The 26741-nt window shown below is 37.9% G+C and overlaps 2 protein-coding genes across 2 annotated transcripts; one reads left to right on the top strand and one right to left on the bottom strand.

Annotated features, from left to right (window-relative positions):
• Nucleotides 1-1459: 1459 nt before the first annotated feature.
• terf1 (telomeric repeat binding factor (NIMA-interacting) 1) lies at nt 1460-14441 on the top strand. The gene is made up of 11 exons (XM_088919260.1): nt 1460-1619; nt 2469-2564; nt 3373-3500; nt 3964-4050; nt 6232-6381; nt 6958-7064; nt 7647-7706; nt 8001-8063; nt 11856-11956; nt 13357-13424; nt 14259-14441. The coding sequence occupies exons 1-11, from the start codon at nt 1460-1462 to the stop codon at nt 14439-14441; spliced, it is 1203 nt and encodes a 400-aa protein (XP_088775386.1).
• Nucleotides 14442-16067: 1626 nt separating this feature from the next.
• sbspon (somatomedin B and thrombospondin type 1 domain containing) lies at nt 16068-26229 on the bottom strand. Its single transcript, XM_088919259.1, has 5 exons — nt 25902-26229; nt 21875-22069; nt 21204-21282; nt 19860-20036; nt 16068-18584 (listed from the first exon to the last, which is right to left on the bottom strand). The coding sequence occupies exons 1-5, from the start codon at nt 26125-26127 to the stop codon at nt 18467-18469; spliced, it is 795 nt and encodes a 264-aa protein (XP_088775385.1). The 5' UTR covers nt 26128-26229; the 3' UTR covers nt 16068-18466.
• Between the last annotated feature and the right edge of the window lie 512 nt (nt 26230-26741).

Here is a 26741-nt window from a genome sequence, read left to right as displayed (position 1 = left end):
AGTTTCTTGTATGAGGAATTTGTCTTTTCACAGACCCCAGCTTGCTCTCCATGAGACACACAGACAGGGAGAGAAGCTGGGGGTCAGAGCGCAGGGTCAGCCACTTATACAGCACTTTTTGAGCAGCTGGGGTTAAGGGCCTGGCTTAGGGGCCCAACAGAGTAGGATTCCTCTGTCAGCTGTGGGATTTGAACCAGCAACAGGTGCAGATCCTTAGCCTCAGAGCCACCTTTACTGCACAACCTCAAGACCTGCTAGGTCATATATCTTTCTTGCTTGTTGCCACATCTTGAGCTGTTCTTAATCACTTCCTAGACACATTTACCCTTTTTCACGATTCATCTCCTGTAGATCCTCACACACAAAAAAATCTTCTCACTTCCTTGAACTCCCTCATATCCTCTGTGAGGTGTATGCATCTTCATTCACGCAGTCAGATAGGAATATATATATATATCTACTCTGAAATAGCATGAAAGTTTGAGAAGAAAATGTATTTGGAAATATAAAATTTACTTTTATTATTTTCAGGCTTCTCTGTAATTTTACATTCTGAACCTATACCCTCAGCTTCAGAGGGTACAAAAACAGAGACAGACACAAGTTCAAAAACATACCTGCAAGCAGGGGTCATTGGTGACCAAGCCAACATATCCTGCTTTAATTAGTGCGCAGTTTGACAGTCGAACTTTAATAGATGCCAAACGTCAGGGAAAAGAACATTTTTGATATTGTTCATACAGCTTCCTGTTTGTGTCCAGCTACAATCATGGCACTATCTGAACTCTTCTGATATGATCTGTTTGTGATCTTTAAGAAAGGTCAGAGGTCACAAGTAAGGCCATTGTTTGCTGGATTACAAAAGTGATCGTGTTAGTTTTACCCAGTAACAATGACAGTTTCTGTATTTATCATGTAGTTATAAGCCAGTTTTCCTTTGACCACAAGGACAGGTCGTATACAACATACAACATTCTAAGAGATTTAGGTTGTAACAAATGCAAAAATATGCCTTTTAAGCACACATCAAATTTGATTGGCTCATGGGGAGAAGTTTGATGTATTTTTTATTATGTATAAACGTATTTGTAACAATGTTGATTATTATTATTTTGTTGTTGTTGTTGTTGTTGTTGTACTTAGCTGAAGCTGCTGTCCAAAGCCACTTATGCTTGTGCCAGCATATTGTTCTATTATATATGTATTATATTTATTTAACGTCTACATACAAAGCAACGATGTTTTATTCTGAAAAAAAATATCAGTCATTAAAAGTATTCTCTACATTATTTTAGATTCCCTGAAGTTGTTCATAATTGAATACATCACATGTTGAGTTGTGATCACACGCCGCAACGCTAGATGGCGCTGTGCAATGGAGACAGGGGCTTTTAAACGTCAGCGCTGTCCCTAAATGTAACGGGCGCGCGATTTTCAAGTTTGAAAACAAGAAGGCAAGATGGAGGAGCGGGAGTGTCGCTCTGAAGCGTCTGCGGAGTTTTCAGAAGTTGAACATGTCGCTAAAAGTTGGATGCTGGACTTTGTAATTGGTTCTTTGTGTCATCATTTCAGACACGACAAGTACAAGGAGTTCAACCAGTCGCTGAGTGTTTTAGAAGGTATGTGTTAGCGTGAATAGCTCCGTTGATGTTGCTGTTAAAATTTGTTATGGTGCCAGAAACGGCTATTTATCTGAAGGCAGGAAGCCTTCCTACGCTTTTTTTTTTGCAGCTCAGATACGATGACATCTGTAAAGTAGTTTCTGAGAAAAACTGCTCTGCAATTTTGCGTTTAAGCATTAAGCGGAGCTGTCAGGCAGCTGTACTTCCCAGTGCAGATAACAGTACCCGGTGATCACAGTACATCTTTTTCTCCAGTGTGAGAATGTTGCAACGTTATTGGTCTTATTTTCAGTTTTACGATTTTCTGCAAATACGTTTCACAAAATATCAAAGTTTTATCAAAGCAACTTTCATAAAAGACTTTCCGGCTGTTCAAATGGACTGGAAGGCGAAATGTGTCAATAAATTGTTAGGCACTACATTTTGAGCTACCCTAGTCTCTCTGGTTTTCTCTCTCACTGGTGTCTTAATTCGCCACGTTTACACTCTAGAGTCTAGACCATCGGAGTGAAGACATGGGCTTATACCTAACATACAGTACTGGATTCACATCTGCATCTGCTCTGCCTTTTGTAGGAAGAAAACTTAAAACTCGGATCTTATCTTTTAAAGAAGTCTGTCCAAATTTGATATAGTCGGCCTGTTATAGCTGTTCAAGCAATCAGAATAGCCCTGGTGTGTTTTAATGTGGCATAATGCTTTTTAAAGGTGGGCTCGAAGACATGGTGATATTACCACAGCAACATGATTCATGTAATTTAAATTCTCAACTATGCTAGATTGCTCTAAGATGTACTAGCTGTACTTTTTATCCCTAATTTGAGTGTTACCCTTATGTATTTCTAGCTTTGATTCCGGGATTTGGTCAGCTCAAGTCTTATCAGAAGAAGATGATTAACATCTGTTTTGTCCTGTCCAGGATTGTGAATGGAAAAAAAACGAGTAGGTACCGAGCTTCTCCACCGGGGGGGTGGGTGGAAATGGGTAGCACAAAAGCACACAGGGAACTGGATTAAAACAAACACTCATCTCATCTGCCTGCTGCCAGAACAGTACTGGATGGTAACTTTGCTCAGCTTTCTTCTGTCCTGTGGAAAGAGTAGTTTGAATCTGGCCACATTAAGTAAAGTTGAGGTTGCTCGCTTCACACTACTTGTGGAAAGTGCTGGGTTTCTCATTTTTGATTAGTGGGCTGTTTGAAATCTAGTTAGATGTGGGTGCAAAAAGTTTAAAAAATTAAATGACAAGGTTCTGCATTACACTATGCAGTAATAGACAAAAACAATTCAAACCAAGGCCTAAGTAGGGATATAAAAAAAACAGAGAAGGGGAAAATGTAATGATATAACCTTTTCCTAATCTTTGCTTTTTCCCAGTAAAAGCTACAGCATCCCAGGAGCCCAGGATGCAGAGTAGGAGTACACCGTTTCACAGGACACCAGTCCAATGCAGGCCTCACTCACACACATTGATGTTTGGATACACTAGCTAGCCTAGCCAGCATGTCTTTGGTAGCTGGAAGGAAACTGTGCTACCCATGAAGTCATGTTGACATGTCAAGCAACACCTTAATTAAACAAGTGAAATGATCAAGAATGCAAACTGTTTTTAGTATGATTATTAAGTATCAGCGCTATGTAAATAATTCCCAAGGATTTCAGATTTATTCCTGGTTCGTGGACATGAAAAGGCGTGAGGGATTAAAGTTGTCTTAAAACTGATTTTGATGGGTTTTTTTAATAAACCACAGGTCTCCAGTACGAAGAAGATGCACGAATTACACCTTTAATGTCTGCTTTGCACATTTGGAATGTAATAGAACAAGAGATTGAGCAAAATACACTATATGAAGATATCAAAAGGTTACTGTTTGTTCAGGCGAGTATTCCTTTTAAGTTTTTACTTCAATAGCAACTGATTGATCGGAACTAGTGTCGTTAAATTATTGATTTCATATTTGGTCTTTTTAACATTAAATCGCAAGGGGAATTCATTTGTCTTTGTGCTAGCTTTCTAAAGAATGTAGCTAATGTAATACATTTATCACTCAATTGTTCTGTATCACATTATGGAGGTTGTATATGTCTTATATAATTTCACCACTTATAATATGTTTGTTCTCTATTTACTTTGCACATAGCCTATATTATTTCCAGGGCTACTGTCTGCATCTGCACAAAATGAACAATGAGCTGTATCCTACATAATTGAGCATCGTCTTTCAAAGAACAAAAAGAAAAGAAAGTTGCAGGAATCCTAATATTAGCTAATCTTACAGTACGAATGCATTACCATTATTACAGGAAATGGATTAATGACTAATTTGTGGTTTCTTTCTTAGTCTGTAGCAGTTTGTTTGCAAAATGGACAACATCAGAAGGCATCATGGGTTCTTGAGAGGCTGACAGAAACCACTGAAGTGCCACAGGTAGGGAGTTTGTGTAGGGTCATTTCTGGATAGTACTTGGTAATATTGTTAATTGCATTTAAAATAAATGATAGAATAGGTTCAAGCACTATACTGTTATTAGTATTTTTTGTGGAGTAGCCGAAACCTAAGGATTCAAGGGACTGTAAGTGAAAAAAGGATGAATCCAATTTAAGAAATGCTTTGGCAATAGTTGATTTTTTTACTTCTTTGCTGTAAAATCATTCTAATGTATCCTGGAGATCCCGTTGTGTGTGTGAAAGTTCTCTTAAATTAGAAATTGTCAAACTACATTTACTTGGATATCATCAGCTCCCACGCTGCCACTTACAGACACTTACTTGGCGTTGAGCATAGCCAGTGCAGATAAATATTACACAGAAACAGGCTGCCCCCTTTTGTACTTGAACTCCTACACTTTTTATGTAAAAAATCTTTCTCAACACTTGTAGAAAATAAAAACAAGACTAAGCTGCTTAGCAGTGCAGTTTTACAGTTCTAAGCTAAGTCTTACAATGACAATGAAGAAATCCGTAGTAAAATGTTTGAAGACAATTTTGGTGTTTTTGCCGCACACTTAAACATGTACATATTTTTTCAGATGTTATTATGACATTTCAGTACTATGAAGCATGAGAATTGTTATTTCAAATAACAAAAGCCAACTTTGAAATTATGAAGAAGTGATACAAAGAAAGGTTTCAAAACCTCCGCCTGATGCGGAGTGTTTGTTTCATATTGAGTGTTTGCATCAGATTCCACTGGTCAGTCAGGGTGAGACCCAGCACAGAGCCTGCGGTCTGGCAGGAGCGAAGTGTGTGATACAGTTCACTGTGTCTTGCTTAGTGTGTTGTTTGCTGTTGTGTGCACTCTTGCTATTCTTGTGTAAGAAAATGTGTGGTTTAGACTTCATCTTGGACCCTAAAGGTGTTGAGAAAATGAAAACTGTAAGTGTGTGTGTAATTACACAAAAAGCAAATGAAGTGGTTACTGTACTAGGGTATGATTAATGATGCCTAACTAGGTAAGCAGTGTTTTTTATTATTAAAAACAGTATAAATGTTTTTCTTTTGTCATTTTTTAGTGAAAAAAGTAAAAGTAGGGGGAACATTTTTGGGTTCTGGAACAGATTGTAATTTTTCCCCATAAGAAATAATGGAAGTAGGTTTTTCTTTTCACAAATTTTCACTATTCTAAATTGTTTCTGAGAGCAGTTTCCGTTCTTAAAAGAGGTATGGGTGTATTTGCTTTTATCTGCAAACAGTATTGTCACATTTAAATCTTAACCTATGCATAAGCTTCTTCTCAGTTATTGGTCCCTCAGCCTCAACTGTGCAATGGTGAAAATGCATTGTAATAAAGGTTAGAGTAACAAATACAACGTTATAAAATACATTGATCTAATCTAATAATTTAAGGCCCTGACCTAATAATTTGAGGTCATGTTAAATGTTTGTCTCCTTCAAGATATAATTACCCAATAGTTGGTTATTCTTTTCATGCCTTTAATTGGAGCAATGTCTTTAGGTTTTCAGCGGGTCGTCTTACTGTAGTTGGTGCTTATAATTTCACAGTGCCTTATACGTTATTGATAATGTCTTTAAAACTGAAACCAGCAGATATTTTTGAACTACCCATTCGTATTGTTGAGGCCGATACCCTGATTTATTTCAAGACGGGCCTAGGGGAGGTTCTCAGATCAGTTTTTATTAGACCCATATCACAGCAGGTGGGTCGAATAGCCTCCTCTCGATTTTAATCTTTCTTGTTATTTAAACCTGCATCAAGTGTTCAGTCTGCTACTGCAGTTTACTGTTGATGCCAAGCTGGCCTTGCTGAACCTGTCCTAGCAGTACTTGAACTGGTGAATACCACAGACACCCAGGCACAGTGTGCCTGATCCACATCTGCAAACAAGACTACTTCATTATTATTTAGATGTATAAGTCTGTTTAATAAATAGATAGACCTGAAGGGATGTTAAATTATCTTTCAATGAGTTTTTAAATTAAGGAAAACAGACATTTAAAAAAATAATTCAGTTTGTCTGATTGACGTGAATATTGAACACTCATAAATGAAGAGTCATGAAGTCTCAAGGGTCCTGATGAATATACTGTACTAAGATAGTTTCAGACTCAAGATCTATATGATTTTTTATACATTTGTTTCCTTCTACAGAATCTAAGAATGAAACTTTCCATGATTGTGAACAAGAAGGATGCATATCATAATTTTCTCTTGAACTTCAGTTTTGACATTTTGTTGGAGAAAATCAAGATATTACTTGATTCCTTTCAAAAAGACTATCTGTCTGATTTCCTACTAAAGGTATGTTACACCACTTTTGTTCTCCGAGGAGTTCAAAAATGGGTACAGATCAAATTCAAAATAATCCCATATTTTCTAATTCAGTCGTGTTTAAAAGACCATCATATCAAAATTGTTTGCATAACCAGGCAATTTGTAATGATAGTGTAGAAATAATGAAAGACAAGTAATTAACATGAGACACAAGTAAAGAATGAAAGAGTAATCAAATTTCAGGAAAACCGTGGCAAAGAGAAAGAGAGATGTACCTCATTCAGATATTTTTTACATCCACTTTGGCAGGCTACCTCAACACATACGCCGGTATCAGTATCGGCTTCAGTGGGCTAATGTGCCCTTTTCTGGTTAATCAAGAATTTGTCAGGGAATCGGTGGCATAAACAAGACAGATGAATTGTTAGTTTTCATTAAGTAGAAAGTGGAAATATTTTTTAGATACTTTTTGTAAGAATTAGATTTTAGAAGTCCTGTATGAGCGAGCATTAAAATGCAGTTCTTGCAGATGCTGTAGTATTCTGCATTTTTTTTCGAATGTTTGCACAAGCTCGTAGATTTGAATGTGTGCTTCGTCTGAAGGCAGCATCAAAGGTTGTAGAGGCCAGCAAGGAAAAAGGAGTGGAAGAGGAAACGACTGAAATTCAGGAGTCTGGAACAGCACCCCCAAGCGAGGCACGATTGCAAAGGTATAGCTTACTCTAAAGAGATATGCAGCAGGTTCTTATGGAGGTTATTTTTAATGTTTATGCTGCCTCATTATACCACACAGATTGATGTACTTTAATGTGGAATAAAGTGATTATTGTTGGCAAAAAAAACTTTAGGTCATCTGAAAATGCACTTTGTGAAATATGAACTTTTTAAAAACGGTCTTTGATGGCTCTCCCAACTTTCACGCTAACCTGCCTTTTGTTCCTCAGATGTGATTTACTACGTCTTGGAGAGACACTTAATATTTCTTGAAAATACTTTACTCTTAGTGAAGATGGAAGGCACTTAAATGTGCTGTCTGAATCGAGATTTTGAGTAAAATTGTAAAAAGTATAATTAACCAGTTTTTTTAAAGATGATGTTTAATTTCACATTAGGTACGGTACATATACTCTTAATAGTGAATCTAATTTTTTATTATAACCTCGCTATAATAAGGCGCGAAGCGGTATAAACCTCTTTTTACTGCATTTGAGATGCATAATCCCTTAAATGGAAGATTTTTAATGTATATTGCATGTTTAAATGCAGATGAAATATGTTAATTTGTTCTTCAGTGATGGACCTTTCCAACAAGAAGGGGTTGACGCTGGGCCAGAAGTCACAGATGTAAACTAGTAAGTGAGAAATATTTTTGAAAACTTTTTTAATGCATGTAATGTTTGTAGAACAAGAGCCATCTAGAAATCCATCATCATGGCCACTTAAATCCCTTTATGAGCATGTCTTAGGTCCACTAGCAATAAGGCCAGTTGGCCAAATTAATAGCTGCTTGGAAGCTGGCTGTGCAAAGTTTGTGTCGAAAATGTTGGAAAAATGTTCAAATTATTACATAACTTTAGATCTCTTATTTAATATTTTTCATTTTGATAGGTTTTCTTCTTATGTAGAATATTTGTTCATTTTCTTAGCAGTAATGGAAATGTATTCAGCTTGACACCCTCTGCTTCTTTATTGGCAAAAAAGACATTCAGGTATGTATTCCTTTGATTTCTGTCGTGTTATTTTGATGGCCTTTTGAGGAATAAAACATTCTCTGGAAACCAAGTGTTAGTTTCTTTTAAAACACTCAAAAACTCAATCATTTTGTGATACTGCAGGAGTGTATTTTAAGAAATAAGCAGGATCATCTGAAAAATAAGAATTGTGCCCCCCCCAGAGCTTTTAAGCAAAATCATTTTTGTAAGCATTAAATTCCCCCTTCCAGCATCTTCAAATAGTTTTATAGACCATAAGCTTTGATCTGTCAGAGGCTAATGCTTTAGTCATTGAAACACTCAAATATAGATGATGATGTTTGTGAAGAAAACCTCAGGCATTTTGTAATAAACATAAGTGGTTCATCAAATCAAGCTAAAGTTTGTATCTTTTTAATATCGACATGTTTTCTTAAAGACTGATCTTAAAAGTGGGTGCCTAGTCACCGCTAGCACTACATTAGAATTGCCTGTTTCACTTGGGTCCAGATTCAATCACGTCTCTGACTCACTTAGCAGTCACAAACCCTTTATTAGATGTCTAGTCCAGTGGGTGATGCACCCCCATTCTCTAGCACGGGCTTTATCGTTTTTGACTTGTAGGTGAGTCTAAATTTGGTTTTAATTGAAGGTCTGGATTATAATTGACTAGTAGTTCCTTTCTTTTTGTTTTGTTTTTTCTTAGAAGAAAGGTTGCAAACAAGAAGTTGCCATTTGGTCCATCTTGCTGTTTTGGGTGCTTGTACATTATATTAATTTTGAAATTCCATCAATCATATCACAGTAGTTGGACCTGTAGACTTCTTTTGATAGGTGTGCAGTACATCCTTTGTCCTCATTGCCTGCATTTTGGCTTAACGTACACTACTGTACATTTAAACACTGTTATTTAAACAGTGGATTTAATTGAATGCAGTTTCATGACTGGTTTCTTATATGCCGTTTGTCATTTATTTAAGCAAGTTCAAACCACGTGAAGCGACGTTTTCAAATTGTGAAACGCGGAGTTACAAACTGCTTGTGATTTTCAGATATAATAAATGTAATAAAAATAATCCTAGCTTTTAATGTCAGATTTTTTTCCTTTCCACATGGACTTCAGAGACTAAAGACTAAAGAATGCTTTCGAATGTACAAATGATAATGCACATTGTCAGGTAGTTTGTGGGGATCAACATAATGTTTAAGCGTCTTTATTTTTCTATAGAATCTTTTTTTCTAGATGACCTAATGGGCTGTATAATTTATAGACCTCGGGCTTATTCCATACAATCACTTAACATTTTTTTAAAGTAGAGTAATTGTAGAGTAAGTGTTTTACTATATTAGCTGTAGGGTTTTGTAGGTCAAAATGCCGTCAGGACACATTGTAGAACCCATTTACAGAACTGGCGTGACACAAAAAATAGCTTATCAAATGATTTGAGATGAAAGTGCTATTTTATGGTGATAGAGAGGAATAACCTTGGAAATTAAACTCTTGAATGTCAGATTTGTAATTTGTGTAGAATAGTAATTTTCAGGTAGACCAAATGTCATAGAATAGCTTAACTTATGCATAAAAGCAAACCTTGAGATCTGCCACGAAGTTGGGATTAAGCCAGTGGAAAGGGCAGACATAAACTCATGGGTGTCTATATAAATTCAAGGAAATACTGTCACCGTTTTCATCAGATTCTTTGTGACTGCAATGATTAACGTTTTAGTTCAGTGTTGTCTCCAAGATAGATTTCAAATGTGAACTTTTTTTTTTACTTTATCGTCCCAAATGGGACGTTTGCTTTGTAGGCATGTGAAAGACATAACACATACACAATTAATTTAACACAACACGATCCCATTAACAAATTAGACACATAGTGTATGATGAGAAACAATAAATATAATATACGGTCAATTGTCCAAATTGAGCGGGTTTATTGCGAGGGGAATAAAAGCTGACCTACTTCTATTGCTGTTGAATCTATGCAGTCCAAATCAACGGCTAGATGGAGGGAGGTTAAATTCACTATGCAAAGGGATGGTCACGACAGACAATAATTATACTGACCTTCTGCACTGTCCGCTTAACATCCAGTACCTATAGAAAGTCTACACCCACCTTGGTCTTACCAAGTATTATCTCTGGGGGGGGGGGTTGAATACTTATGCATTCAATTATTTTCCGTTTTTTATTTTTAATTAATTTAGTCAAATGTCTGTTTTTTTTTTTTAACTGTGACATTAAAGAGTACTTTGTGTTGATGAGTGGCAAAAAAATCTCAGTTAAATACATCATGGTTCCATGCTGTAACAAAATAAAATGTGAAAAGGTCTAAGGGGGGTGTAGACTTGCGATAGGCGCTGTAGATGTCTGAAAGCTGTAGTTGTCGTGCACTGATAATTTTGCTGGCTGCCTTCACAATCCTGCTCGGTCTGTTTTATTATGTCTGTTGAGATTACCAAATCAGGCTAACACAGAAACTGTGAGGACAGATTTCAATGAAGGTTCTGTAGAGTGAAATTCATTGTTGTAGTACATGTGTTAAAAGAGCAGAGTTTCTTAGGAAGAACAATCACTGTTGGCTCTTTTTGTATATGGCATTTGAGTTTTCCTCAAAAGTTAGTTTATAATCAACAGCTGTGCCAAGATATTTGTAAAAATAAAGATTTTTAAAAGATAAAGATATTTAGCTTTAGCATGTTTGAAGTTGCATGTGTCATCATGTATGGCTGACGTACTCATCTTAACCCTTATTAGTCTTTTGGATTTTCACTTCCTGATTTATTCCAGCTTTCATAGAGTCCAACATGAAGCAACATTTTGCATCTTGAAGTCAGTAGCAACCAAAGCAATTTCAGAACTGTATATGTAGGACTATTTAGTCTTTTTGAGCCACTAGGTGGCAGGTTTTCCAGTTAGGTAAAATGCGCTGCTGTGCAGTTAATGGGAATATTAAGTGGTTTTAATTGAGCAGAGTTTTTGAAAATTAAATGCCAGTCTGAATGTTTCAAATGAATGTTTAAAAATTAAACATTCATTGATAGTGTAGCACTGCTAACTTCAATTTCAAGGTGAACTATTTTATTTTATCAGATGTTAAATGCAGTACATTTGTATTTAGAATGTGTGAAAATCCGTTTTAATCATACCAGCTCATATTTTGTAACGTTCCAATAAAAGTGGGATTTATTACTAAATAGATTTTTTTAAAAACAACTTGTATATGCTTTCTTTTGCCATCTTCCTATAATTAGTTCTCTAGTAAGACACTCTTAAAGAAGCACTTTAACTAAATACAAGTTTTGAAGACAATTTTAAAGACTTTGTGTCTTTCTGAATGACAAACCTCTACACACACCTTAAACAAAGTCAGTTTACACCTTCCATGCTATTACTTGTGATCTGAATCAATGAAACAGCATGGTGTCCTTTAGTGTTGTCTTGGTCTTCATGTTCCCAAGCCTGCACTTTTCTGTAGAACATATAATTTCTGCAACACTGCTTACACAAGTCTTTTCTCAGCAGGTAGCTTTATAGTCTCTGCCTCAAGTCTTTGTCTGAGGAAGTCCTCCCTATAATTTGAACAAATGACGTTGAGCACAGGAGATGAAATTGCAATTTCACTGAAAGCAAAGTTTCAAATTGCTGAAGTGAATCACTTTAAAATTGAAAAGGTCTTAGAAAAAGGCCAGTGGACCGTGTAAACACGCTATTAACAATTACTTTGATCAAATGTCACCTCTGCTTTGGTTTGGTCTGTATGTTGTACAATAGCTTTGATGACAATTATTTTGATTTTTTTACAGGCCCAGAAGGAAACTCTTTTCTTTACAAAACATCGAACATTGGAAGCCGAAAAGTTCCAGAAAATCTTTTCTCGTCTGTCGGAGAAATTACAGCATCAGAGGCTAGTATTGTCATGTTTACATTTAACTGAAGATGTTGAAGGCCTTCTGTGAAGTACAGTAGTTCACAGCCCTGGTCCTGGGTACTCTTTTCTCTACTAGGTTTGTGGCAGCCAAAGTCTTAATCCCAGGAAGATAGATTTTGATTTTATATTATAGGTGTTTTTTTTAGTTTTGTTTCAAATATTAAAGAGTTATATGGTGTTTGTCTTTAAAGGGGAACTTCAACACTATTTTTATATTTTGGAGTAAATAGAACTGGCATTGATGAGTGTATTTCGAACCACAATGAAAATAAAATGTACACAGTCACAAATATTTTAATCCAATAGAAATATCGCTCTCGACTTCAAGACGTGTCTGTTGCACAACCTGTACTTATTTGCTCATGTATCACATTACATTAGTCATTACAGTGAACAGTGAGCAGGAAGGGCCACCTCATGTCACAGTTCTCCTGAACTCTCGCCCATGGCGAGACCAGTGGTTTGCAATAAAATGGAAACCATACAGTACTTTCACAAAGGTCACGATTTTGTGCTTAATTTGGAATTTGTAAAATTTTGCCATACCATCAATTTATTTTGTCTGAGAAATTGGGACTGTAGTTCCCCATTAATATCAACTATATTCCAATTCTTGATTTTCAAGACTGCCCTCATTAAGGTGTCATTTTAAAAGTAAATACCTGGATGTTAGGAAAAGGAAAACACTATCATTGTGTGCCTGATAGTGTTATTACTGCCTTTGTCTGTTCATCATGAATTTATAATCTGATTTCAGTGCAACGTAATGGAGCAAATTCCTAATTAAAAGGTCGAGGGGAAACTACATTAAGTCTTTATTCCATTGTTCTTGATAGTATACTTTATAATATACTTTAACTGGGTAGTTTTGGATATCAAAAGCTTTGTGTTACACAAACCCTGCTTTCTTTAAACGCAGTTTACTCTGCGGTACACTGCCCCCTGATCGGGGCAGCCAGGAGGCGTGTGGTGCATCAAGATCTCTGGGGCCTAGGCTCACAGACTCTCAGACACTGAGTCTCTGTCCTGTATCATCATCTCCAAGATCATTACGAGGTCCCTCACATCACAGCCTTTCGCTCGTGGATTCCAGGGCTCGACGAGCTTCACCCACACGCTCATCCCTTTCGAGGAGTAGTGGAAGGCCCTCGACTCGGTTCAAAAAGGGCTCTGCCTCTTAAAGATATAACTCAGGACAGCATTACATCATAAGGTCTCTTTTTTTCATGGAAGACAGTGGAATTAACTGACTTTTCCAGTGTGTTTTTGAAGGATCCCAAAATACTTATTAAATCAGTGAACAATGCATATCCTTTGCAAATCTGTATTGAATTATACAGACCAATTTTATTGTTTTATTTTTTGTCTTGTCACAGGAACACGGTTATCCTTTGATTTTTCAAAAAGGAAAACCTCAGAATTCAAAAAGAAGAGAGTAAAGAGGGTACGTTTTTGTCATTCTTTGTTTTTTACATTTTGTCCCATTTTTTGCTTTAAACGTTTTAATTCAGATGTTACATGATATTTTAAAGTCATCAGTAAGTTGGTAGAATATAGGGGTGCCCTAGTACTCTCTTTATAACTGTGGTGATTCTTTAGCAACATCAGCAAGTTGTTTATACTGTATGGAATTAATATTAACTTAGAAAAAGTTTTTTCTAGTCAAATCTATTGTGATTTGGAAAAAGTTAAATGGGATTGATTACGCATGTCAAGAAAGAGCACCATCTGTTTAATGTAAAAAGCTAATAGCACAAGAATTTTCAGCTTAATTTAAAGACAAACTTGCCAGTGGTAGTAATACTATTGATATGAGGTATTGAAGTAAAGTAACAAGCCTGCAAAGTTTCTATGGAATGACTTACTTGGGTCCTCCATAAAACAAACATTAACATATAATTCAGTGTGGCTTTGGCCTTAGAATAGAAATTGTCTTAGAGCCAGGGAGAATTTCTCATTCTTTAGCGATACTGTTATTGCAATGAAGTAATGTTACAGTAGGTTACAAATAAGAGGAGGTCTTTTGGCAAATCTAGCCTGTTTGGTAGTTAGTAGTTAATTGAACCAAGAATTTCATCCAGCTGTTTCTTGAAAGATGCCAGAGTATCATCTTCAACAACATGGCTGGGTAGCTATTTTCCTTATTCCCTCAACCCTTTGTGTAGGGAAGCACCTCCTGTTATCATTTTCTGAATGCATTCCGTGTGTGATCTGGTTCTTGTTTCACTGTGGTTGACTTTAAATTGTGAATATATTTAATTTTTTTTCTTCCCAAAAGCACTGGACCTTTGAGGAAAACCAGGCGCTAAAAGCAGGGGTGAGACGTTATGGAGAAGGAAATTGGGCTAAAATACTGAAGCATTTCAAGTTTAATAATCGCACTGGTGTCATGTTAAAGGACAGGTGGAGAACTATGAAGAAATTGGATCTGGTCTCTGAAAACAGTTCTACTGAAGACTGACAGAGCTGTGAAAGCATTGTACAGAGCTTGCATAAAAAGCATTGTAATATAGTACCTAGTATAAGGATTAAGATCCTCTTGTAAATATAGTCTTTTAAATTGATTAAATTTTTGACAATGTACTGTAAGTGTAGTTAGTGCTCTGTTTGTGTGATTTCTGCCTTTCCTTTATACTAGGCTGCACTGTTCTTTTTTGCATGAGATCTGCAGACCAATCCTCACAGCCTTCATTGGGGAATGGATTTCCTTGAATGTTTTAGCAGTGATAGCTTATCGATAACTCGTGTTAGCGTTAGCCGCAATATGAATGGTGAGAAATGAGTATCAGTCCCCCATCAGTTATTTATCATACATAAACCTCCATGTCCATGTGGACAAGGGTTCTGAAGCTCTCTTTTAAAATATATATGTATAACTAAATTGATCTGTTTCTCATGTTATAGTGAGCCAGCAAGATACTACCTTATTTCTGTATAAGTCGTACACATTTTCATCCACAAGTTTTAAGTTGCTGTTTGTCATTATATTACAGCAAACTATACTGACTTTTGTAACAGGAGAACACAAAGTCTGTTCCTGAAAATGTTCTCTGGTACCAAGTATTCAGGTGCTAAAAAGTAATAAATACACAATGGAAAATTTGGAAACAAAAGAAACAATTTTGGCCTACAACAGGACGGGCAAAACTCTGACTGATGTTCTCCTGTTTTCCCCTCTCTCTTGCCATCTCCCTTTCAACAAAGGTGCATTTTGTGGATAAACACTGGAATGCTCTCATACATAGGTTCACTCTAGTGATGCCCATCCTGGATGTCATGCTGGCAGAAAGAGTTATGAATATGGAGATGTACAACATCATCAAAGCACCAGTAGCCCCCCAGGATCAGATGAGGGAGCTTTTGAATGGCCCTGTAATGTCTGCTGGTTTAACGGGAAAGAACAGGCTCCTTGAGCTTTTGACAGAGCAGCAGCCCTATTTGATGGCAGAACTGCAAGCTCTGTAAAACCATCTCCATTCTCAGAGGTCTCTTGTTAACCCCCTTTCACAGAGCCATAGTCCAGGGATGACAACATCTGTTTAACAACCTCTTATGTCAGTTTCAGCCATGTATTTTTAATGATCAAAAAGCACAATAACCGAAATAATGCACAAGTTTTACTTCTCGATTGTCCTGGATGTTCCTAAAAAAATATTTTCCTGTTCTGCTCCTTTCAAAATTCATGCAGTACTGATACATGCAGAATCAAATAATCCTTTTTAAAAAAACTCACCCAGTGAGGTTGCCAAATTTGATAAAGATTTGATTAGGAAGAAGTGATTTTAACAAGTAATGGTTCAAAATAAAAGATATCTGAACCTGCCTGGGAGGCCTGGAATGCTGAATAACCTAAAAACCTCATTCATCATTCCAAACTCTTTCCATTAGCTAATTATCACCAACATTGTTTCTTTACCTGGAGTCATATTTTGGAAGTAGCTGCTGAAGCAGACCAATAAGGCTTGTGTGCTGTTGTATTTATGTTTGTGAATTTCACATGTGCCAGGTCTCTGTTCAGCATTTTCAAAACGATAATATACACTTGAAGTTCAGTTCTTATACTGAGGTTAAATTAGTGAGAGGTGTATTTATGGCTTTTGTTGTTTTATTGAAGAAACAGTTTACATGTAAAATATGCATACAACTTTTTTCTTCCATTTTTTCTTTTAGTTTACAATTACACTTTTAAGGACTATTTACATTGTTCCAGCAGAGATGGGAATTTAAATACAGAAATATACAGTATTTACTCTCTCAGTTCTACATTATTTTTTAGTTATTACAGAAAAAAAACATCAAAAAAGGTCTAGAAATCTTAGTTCATTTTACTTCAGAAAGTGAAATCAGGTTTTACTGGGGACATTTTTTTTACAGGTTACCCAGTATTTGCTTTACTTTTCTGCCTTAAGTTAAGAGAAAGTATTATCCTTTCCGTTGAGTAAATCTCATTCACATGATCATTCTGCTGTTCAGATGCTGGAGGTCTTTAATAGGCCATTTTTTGTGATTGCTTTTAGTAGCAGCTAGATGAATTATTAGTATACATCTGTGCTTAGGTTCTGTGTGATAAAAAACAAAGCGTCTCAGATACACAGCTGAGAATTCAAAAGGTATAACTAAGTTTATTATCTTATTAGGGTCTATGTGTATGAATTGCCAATAACACTGTTTGTGGGCAGGTCCAGAATATATGTAAAAGAGTCTACCTGCTCTCCACATAACCTCCAACATTGTGAAGTTGTTCTCTTTTGTTTTTACTTGTACAGTAAACCCCAAGCAATATATGAATTTGTATTAACTAATAAGGAGTTGAGCCATCCTTTGCCTTCAGAACGGCTTCAGTCTTTCTTGGAATACTGTTGTAAGCACTTTCTGAAAGGCAGCCCTACCATAAATACCAGCTTTGTGAAGTTCACTCATGACGTACAGTTTTTGTTGAGACTGGCTCACAGAAATGTAGATTCAATTCCTGTGGTAATTTTTGAAGCTGTTGCTTTGTGATTTTTAGGAACTATCCATCTATCCCTGTTGGTGAGATTGGACTTGCAACCACTGCTCTTCTTTCCTGAGGCTGTTTACCCTCGTTTGGTGTCAAAATACACCACACACTGATCCCCTTGACACATTAAATAATTCTGCAGTTTCTGGCACACCTGCCATTAATTTGTTATCAAATCCAAATTCTCTCAAGTGTTTGAAATAAATATTCCCAACTGATCCCATCTAAACTGCTTCTAAACTATTCAGAATGATCTCTATCTTTTCATTATAAATGGGCTTCACAATATTTAAACTGCATCTAACAATGTATTGTGTTTGACTGTTCTAAATAAAAAAGGTTTAATCTACTTTTCTATGTTTATTAATAAGGTAAAGTTTTCTTCACTCTTTTGGCCTTGATTGAAGCATTAAAATGGAAATTGGGTTAAAAGACCCACATCTAGTCTGCTCTTTCCCTTCCTCTGGTTTAATTTAGGAGGAGGCAGACCTCCTCCTATTACAGGAGGGCAAACGAAGAGGAGTTACAGTAATTGTTCTCAGTATATCATTGGGAAAGCCACCAGCCCCTGGCGATTTGTGATGTTTAAGATTAGAGATAGTATTATACATTTCCTCACTGTTTAATACTGCAGTTAATATAGTGTTTATAGCTTTGTTTTTGGCATTCAGAACAAAAAAGTTTAAAGTCTCTAGTAGTCGCCGTTTAATTTGAATTCTAGTTTGTTCGTATATGTTTTTGTAGTATTCAGCAAAGGTTGTTTGTATTTTCTTTAGTTTGTAATGCAATTGCCGTGTACCCAAATCAATAATTTTATGGATGGCGGATTTGACTTCTTGTTTTTTATGTTGTCTTCCTGCTAATATTTTCTTTGATTTGGTTCCTGATTCATAGTCATTTTGTTTTAGAAACCTTCATTTTGTTTCTAGACAGGTTGCAGGTTATATATTTCTGCTCTAGTTTTCATTAATTTCTTGGATATCTTCTGAGTAGGCGTTTTCTTCTTATCTTGTTGTATATACTTTAAGTCGGATTATAGTTCTTCAATCTGTCCTGTCTTACTTTTTTCTTATTTGAGCAACTAGAGATAAGTTTCCCCTCTAAGTACTGCTTTGGCTGTATTCCATATTATTGCTGTTATATTGTTGTCAAGAACAGTTCAAAACCCTGTTTAATGTCCTCTTTGATATTATTCAAACACCACAGTTCATCTTCCATAAATGGTTCTGTTTCCACAAGTTTAAATCTAGTATTAATCTAACTGGTGCATGGTCAGATAGGTCAGGTGTTCCAATTACACCTTCCTTTACTCTGGTTCTGTCTGTTCTGTTGGTAAGAAAGTAATCTAATCTGCTATGAAAGTAATGAGGGGCACAGAAATGTGTACAGCCCCCTCCTGTAGGATAAAGGTCTCTCCACACATCTGATTTACCCCAGGTCCTCAGTAGATCTACTTACATATTTTTATAGCTGCCTTTGTGATCTGTTCAGATAAACACAAAGCTGTGTACCACTGGGCATGAGCAGTGCTCCACCTTCTGAATCTTCTTCCACGTGCCTCTGCATCGGGGATTACCGACTGCCTGCCACTGAAGGATTCGGTTTCTGCAACAAGAAGATGGAAACTCCCATTAGAACTTCCCCAGACCCCTATAAGGGATATGACCTTTACCCTGTGGGAAAAGGCCTGCCCTCTTCAGGAAGAGTACTTTTTCAGCTGATTGATTGGAGAATTGCACTTCCTAGTGGACGTGGAAACAGAAGCATCATTATGGGCTGTTACAAGAGCTCTGACAGGGCCTCCAACATAAGTATGGAGAATTGGGATAATCTGGTTTGTTTAACAAAAGACTAGCACCCGAAGGAAATCGACTCCTAGTGGTGTATTTGAGTTTATTTAGAGTTCTCAACATGTAAAACCACTTTATCCCCATTGAGAGAGATGTTGGTTTGCTTGAACACTAGTTCCATTATTCTATGCATGTTTACAGCATGTAAGTTCATATTGTACTGTACAGTAGGGGACTGACTCTTTTTGTATTAAAAATGCAGATGTTTTTAAATCTCCCCTCAAACTTGTTTTTCCTGCCCTTCAATTCTTAACCTATTTCATTCTCTTAATTTTACATTTATACACAATTCTATTATTATTCTCTTTCTTTCTATTTACTGTATTTTTATGTGTATTTGTGCTATACTGTATAAGTATAACATTGATAACTTTTTTTTTCTTGGAAGTAAAAGAGTTCAGTTAGAAAGGCTGGCTATTTCCGTTGATTTCTACTCTCATTTTATATGCTTGGTGTTTTGTGATTTGTTTCTCCCACAATCAACACTAACATGATGAACTCCAACTTAAAGTGCAGAAGCTTGTAAATTGTTCCGAGTTTAATTCTATTACATTCTAAACAATTAAAAACAAGTGTTAACACAATTTAAAACATTTTAATTGTGTTAACATCATCTTTTCTCCTTGTAAACAATTCCCCTGTATTATATATAGTTCCTTACGTTTAAAGGCACTATATATAATACAGTGTATTACTATATTTGACAATAAAAGCGTGTGAAAAAGTCTTGTAGAAGAGACAGATGAATTATTCGGGTTATCAATGAGCATTCTTCTGCGACAGGAAAGTGGTACTGAAAAAAGATGAACTTTGAAAGCTAATACAGGTGGAAGAGAGAAGCTTTGTGGGAGTTATTCATTTCCCACATTCCCAGTTGCATACAGGAAAGTTGAGCAAGTACGTGAGTGTTTGAAATCAAGACGACAACCTTTTCGCCTAATGCGTAAAGTTTTCCAGACCTACTGGACCTGCCGAGGCATTCCTGGAACCTTTGCCGTGTTGTTGGTGTCAAAAGACCTGCATTATTTACCCCTCGATGCCCGTGCCGTCCCCCTGACAGCTGTGGCCGGCGTCGCTCATCGCTGGCGGCTGGCACAGGACGCAGACCGTGTAGCCCTCTCTCAGATACTGCATCCACCGGGCGTGGGCGCGACTCTCCAGAGCGCAGTGGTGCGAGAGCGACCCCATCTGGAATTCCATGCAGTACCTGAAGGACCGACACCAAGCGCTTCAGACGCGCCGCCGCCTCCGGGCTCCGGTAGCGCGAAGGAGCGCGTCCCCGACGGCTGGGGAGTGTGGCGTCGCCTGTGACCTCACCGGGAAATTCAAAGGATGCCGACGGAGCATCGCGGCGGAATAGTCTGACCACGACAACATTCCGGCTGCCGTAATGCATATCAAATATGGGCATTTTCAGAGCCACTGTACACTGAGAATTGCAGCGTTACCTGTATGGATGCCTCACCTGCAGATGTGATTGAAAACTGCCTCTGCGGTTCCACCACTGTAAGCTGTTGTACTGTTAGGCTGAAAATGTTCAGAGTCGTCAAAGATCTTTCTATGTATTTAGTCAACCAACCCCCAGATTAGATACTGAGGTTTAAAGTCATGTTTGTATTGATGGCAGTTACGGTAGGTAATATCCTTTGCAGCAGTCTGTGCCACCGATAAAAAAAGAGATCCCTCATTCATTATAACAAAGCACATTTCAGTCCGGCAACAGCTATTGAATTTATTCATGTTTTACGTTTTAGCGCTCCTCCTAATTTTAGTTAGGTATAGTTATAATCAGCTAAAAATGAATTCAAACATTTACGTCCTCCATTACACGGTATAGTGAAGATTAACACCTGTGTTGTACAAAAATGGTTCAGACACTACAATTAATTTCATCTTCATTTACAACCTCATGGCTTCCTTAATGTACCTTTAAATACGTTTCTAAAATTAATGCTTGTCCCACTCAGTGGAGAACAGCATTCCCTACTTATACTTTTAAACAAAAATACTAATGGCAGAAACGAGAGGTTAATTTTATTATGAAAATATTTCCAGTACAACAAAAACAGGTTGAGAAAAGTGCTCCACTCCCTCAACTTTTTCAGACTTCCAGATCATAAAAATGTACAAAAAAATAAGCATATATAGACTCATTAATACTTCTCTAAAGTACATAAAGTACATACCCTTAAATTGATTAAAAATGCTCCTTCAGATATTTTATTTGTGAAAACATCACAGGTTCTTGATTTAAACAGAAATGGTTAAGGCTACTGCAGAAAGATCGCTAAAAACTGTGATCTTCTGCCTTTTCATATTCATGTCGGTGAGGATGCCTCTGTGCTATTGGTACCTCGTACAGTGAAATACATACCCAGGGTCCTCCGACTCTGCAGATAGGTCCCGTTTTCGTCTTCCTTTGCTGTATGCCAATGACGTTATGAAGGCAGCACCTACAGCAAAGACATTCTGAAAATGCATTTCGATTTCTGCTTGCAAGTGACAGATTGGAGACTGAATTGATCTGAATAATTTTTAGCAAGGTGATTGCGACAAACAGCAGCAAGAAGAGTCATAATTATATCGTGTCCCCAGCTCAGAGAAAAGTGTATCAGTAGCTGTGTTACTTTACAATACAGAGCCATCATCTGGGACTTAAACAAAAACTTGCTTGGAGTATTGAGACCTGCATTCATGCTGAAGAAACGTGTTTATGTGGAATATACTTCTCCACACTTGCCAGCGTGCAACACCACAAAAACTTCTGTCATTACAATACGATTCCAAATGACCTGTGATATAATAAGCAAATTAATTCCTTTAGTTTGCCAAAGCTGTGCAATGCTCTGTTGGACTCCAGGAAATATAATATCTTCTTGTTTAGAAGATGACTTTTAAGAGTCTTTTTTTTAGCACTGGACGTGAACAGAGCAAATTCAATGATGATTTAAATGTCGACGACCTGCTCCAGCAATGTAAAGCAGGCGTCTGCCCAGCTGTGGGGCCTCAGGTAAGAGTGAGCTGGAGTGCAGCAGCTGCCCTTACCCTGGGCATGTGCGCAGGTCTGGCCCCTGGAGCTCAGGTACTCGAGACACCCAGCCCTCTCCTCCAGCGGGGGGCAGGCCTGGCCGCCGTTCCTGGGCTCCTGCTCCACCCGCCGTCTGCGGACCCGGTACGCCGGCCGGCACTGCTGGACACAGCCGCTCCAGGGGCTCCACTCGCCGACCACACAGGGCCGGGCTGCAAGGAGGAAGTGCCGGGTCGTCAAAGGACGCTCGTCGTTTCTTTACGAAACGAAACGGTTCTTATTGTCCTACTCCTCAACGGGCCACCTTTCGTTGGTCTGATTCTGGTCTCCTGTCTGTCCCCCAGGCCCGTCTACACTCTGTGGCTGACAGGGCCTCCTCCTGCACTGCCCCAGAGCTCTGGAGTTCAGAGTCATCAGTGGACACCGGAGCTCTTTCTTTACAAGGGCTTATATTTAACTGGTCCTCTGTCTGCCCCTTCGCTTTCCTACTGTATTCCAAACTGTGTAATTCTGCTGTCTCCTCTCATTGCGCATCTTTGTTTCTTACTGTATAGGTGCTATAGAAAATAAAGTGCATTATTATTATTGTTGTTGATATTAATAATAATATAGGCACTGAATTGTTGCTTCTTGCTTTACAGTGGTGGGGTGTTTCACATAAATGTTAAATCTATCTATGTAATAATGTGCCTTCCATCTCAAAGGGCTTTCATAATGTGGGGATGCTACTTCATCTATCACCGAAGCACGACAGAATCAAGCACCAGCCCATTCGGTAGAGAAGTGAGTAATTCTTTCTTGATTTGAATTAAAGAGGAACTTCAGGAAGCAGATCGTAACACCCCACAGTAGAGTTTAACCAGGCCACGGGGTTAACACCCACTACTCTCTTGCAACGAACGATGGGATCATATCATCTTCAACAGCACATTGTTCCTGGTCATCAAGTGGGATATTAGCTTGGAAATGATCTTTCAGAGGAAAAAAATCTCATTTGCCAAAGGTGCACAGGGCGCTGCAGTTTCGGCATAAATACCTGACAGTGAAGCTTAATGACGTCACTTGGCAATCATCAAAACCAAGTTGCCCTTGCAAGACAAATTGTAACCTGTGACCCTGAGCTAACATGGCTCCTATTCCCTCTTCAAAATGGAGTTACTTATTTTCTTATTTTTAAAAATATATTTTTTTATTACACAAGTCAACAGTATATTTCAGCCTTTCCTCCTTCAAAACTGGACTGCCAGCACAACTACTTTAATGTGTTGAGAGCATTTTGCAGCCGAGGTGTGTTCAGGGTCTCAAACCTGATCTTACGCAGCCCAAAAGGCAAGCCTTAAACTGTTTGGATAACTCTGAAACCCAGAGGTATCAAATGACTTTCCAGTTTCAATTTTCTGCTTCAACAAAACCTGAATTACCATCTCTCACCACCAGAGAGGGGTAAGTCTCAAGTTACAAACTGCATATTATTTGTATGGCCAGGAGACTCTGAAGAATACAATAATAATACTGTAATCATCTGACTCTTTTTGCCTCATGTGTGCTCTTCTTAACAGATATTCATTTTAATTAAAATCATTCAATATGTGCATCGCTGATTTGTTATTATTAGAGAAACAGTAAGTAGACTTTCCAGAGCATACAGCACATTTATACAATGTTTACAGTCATCATTTTGAGAACATCGCAAAATAATGTAGCTGGTTTTCCATTGTTGTTTTTCAAATATTGTGTACGTTTTATGAATACTATGAACAACAGTCTTATTTTCAGATCGGGACATCAGGTCATCATCATCCACAGATGAGAGGTCACTCAATGCATTTGGGTCTGTTCCCAGAAACAACCCTAAGGTGTAAAATCTATTCAATCCACTCAGACACCAGCCACACAGAAAGTGACAAAATTTGAAATGCCAGTTCATCCTAACCTTATTTTATTTATGTCTAACATTGTAACACTCTCTTCTAACACATGACATAACACATAGTACCTCTATTACTCTGGCAAACACAATACATTTGTAACGGTCTAATATTTAACAAAATGGGTCTTTCTGAGTTATTAGTTAAATTGCTACAGTACCAGTTCCAGTTCCAGAAGAAAGAGGTGTTCACTGAAAGTACAGTGAGCAAGATCTTGCTTTTGCGTTATATGCTGAAGAAGGTAATCTTTATTTTTTAATAAAAAGTAGAATCCAGTTCACTGCATTAACAACAAATGCTGCTTTTAAAATGCTCATTTTACCCTGGATTTCATTTTCAATAAAATGTAATAAATTTATAATATTCCATCCATTTTTTAACTTTATCCAATTCAGGACTGCTGGGGAGCCAGAGCCTATCCCAGCAAGCAACGGGTGCAAGGCAGGAAACAGCCTACAAAGGAAACCACTCCATTGCAGGGCACACACAGACACGCACATACTCACACTAGGGCCAGTTTTCCCAGAAGCCAATAAACCTACCAGCATGTCTTTGTACCATGGGAGGAAACCCACGTGAACATGAAGAGACCATGCAAACTCCACACGGACAGCACCCCAGGAATTGAACCCAGGGACCCAGCATTGCAAGGCAGCAAAAGTAACCACTGCACCACCATGTAACCCTGTTGTAATATTATTAATATAATTATTGATATTATACCAAATAGCAGAAAATACCACAATACTATTTAATTCCTTACATATATAAACTATTTAGATTTTCTACACATTGGAAGGTTTGAAAGGTTAGCCACATGACTAGGTAACTACAACCTGACTGCTTATGGTTTGGTGAGTTTTCACTGTTTGAAGCTGGAATAAAACATGTGAATCACATTAGCTAACATTTCTTTCAATTACTGTGTGCAAGCCAATGGAATTGAATCACTTATAAGGTGGAGGGTGCACTCCAGTTCAAGTTTTTAACAGATAATGCTGTTATTGTTTCAATAGAGAAATGGCTCATGTCTCAAGTGAGAAATACAGGGATGTTTTTTTGGTCTGGTCTATGCGTGTTGGTTTGTTCCCTACAAGCCTCAACTTTTTGCTTATGTAAGCTTTATTTGAACACTGAGCTTGTTGTATACTCTCGTGTCATCCAGAATAGTATGATGTTTGTTCTCTCTTTTCACAAAAGTAATATAGGAGCAATTTTGCCACTACACATTTGCTACATGAAAACTGTAGGGAGTATTTATGTATTATGTATTATGTATTTATGTACAGGATAATTCAATTTAGCATTTGAAAAAAAAACATTTCAAATGTAGAAACTAAAACAAATGCATTATTTTTACAGACAATCCCAAAAACTTTAAAATAACAGTGAACATAATAAGAAGTGTTCATTATCTAGAATGAAAAAATTGGTTTATTGTGTCTTTTTATATACAACTCTGTACCCCTAAATACAATCAAAACATTTTTTGCTTAAATACCTACTGTATGTAGTTCTTTTCTGAAGATTGGAAGAAATTCTGCTGTATGATAAAGCATGCAAAACTGTGGTAACTTGAACTACAGGATAGTAGTGCACAACCTGGGATTGTGTTGTATAAAGCTGTATTCGATTTGAATGTTAGCAAGGAAGTGCAATTTTTATTCGATTCTTTATCTTCTTTCTACCAAAAATCGAATGTTTTTAAATGTTGTACATACATGCACCGATTACAAGGTTCCAGACTGTGAATTTAAGATGAAGTTTCCAACCCTTCCAGAAATGTGTTCACGTCTTGTACCCTAACAGATCACTGCCATTAGAAAAGCAAGCACACAAATTCCGATTGAGTGTGGCACAAAATCAAATCAACATCGCCATCAAGAATTCCACACGCGCGACTGGTTCTTGTTTTGCAGTTGAGTAAATGCGCAGTGAAGCTTCTCAGACTTCGAAACCGGTTTGAAAACATTTTTATCACACAGGTCAGTTTGTCTACGTTGTGGTGAATACAAATTAGCTCTTGTTTCAGTATGGGTTTCTAGATATCCACTCGCTGAGCCTTTCCTAATCCCTGGTGACCCCAGCCTTCTCCTTGGCTGAGGGAAGCTCGTACCTGGACACTCCGCGGTGTAGTCGAAACAGCAGTCTCTGGTCAGCTGGCAGCCCTCGTCACAAAAGCAGGTTCCGTACGTCCTGTCCATCCTCCAGTCTGAGGTCCTGCACGTCAGGTCTTTGTCCTGGCAGCACTTCTGAGAGCATCCTCCTTCAGCCAGGTGGAGTTTCCCCAGAAGAGCAGTCAGCAGCAGAAGACCAACGCCTTTAGCTAGCGATCTCCTCATCACGAGTTGAGCCGAGAATAGACCGCAGGACGACCCCCTGTGTGTGATTCACCGGTATCGAAAGCCTGCTGTGGGTGAACCGAATCCTTTGACTTGAACTCAAGTTTGAATGCAACCCGCCCTCGTTTTGTTTATTCAGTTTTCAGCTGAATGCGCAGCACCCATCCTGTCAACTGTGAGGAGGCGGACTTGCAACGCAGGCCGACGTTATTCTTGAGTCGAATGCTTGCGACACGGAATACTTCTGCGACACAGGTCCTCTGTGTGCCCATGAAACAGGCTTACAGAGTGTTCCTCTCAAATAACAGACCCATTCTGCACGAGTAAAAGCGCAGAACAGGAGCTTGGCTGTAGAGCTAACATTTTTCTGAAAGCAGTCACCCACAGCGTCTCTCTTTTTTTTTTTTTTAAACACTGGAGAATGCGCTGAGTAAGAATGAAAGTTGGGTTTTTTTTTTCGCTTGTCTTTCGGCTGTTATGTCCTGGCGCAGCTCGGGAGTCGGATCGGATCAGACTGCTGTGTCCGGCTTCCTTTATACCAGCCTCTCGCAGAGCTGAGAGGAATGTGAGCATTTGGTTTGGCTCCAGATGAAAGCGCCCAGGGTACGTAAATC

Source organism: Atractosteus spatula, chromosome 6, assembly GCF_055471065.1.
Source record: "Atractosteus spatula isolate fAtrSpa1 chromosome 6, fAtrSpa1.hap1, whole genome shotgun sequence".
NCBI lineage: Eukaryota > Metazoa > Chordata > Actinopteri > Semionotiformes > Lepisosteidae > Atractosteus > Atractosteus spatula.
Note: the sequence above shows the minus strand (reverse complement) of the source record. Positions and strands in the feature narration are given on the sequence as shown.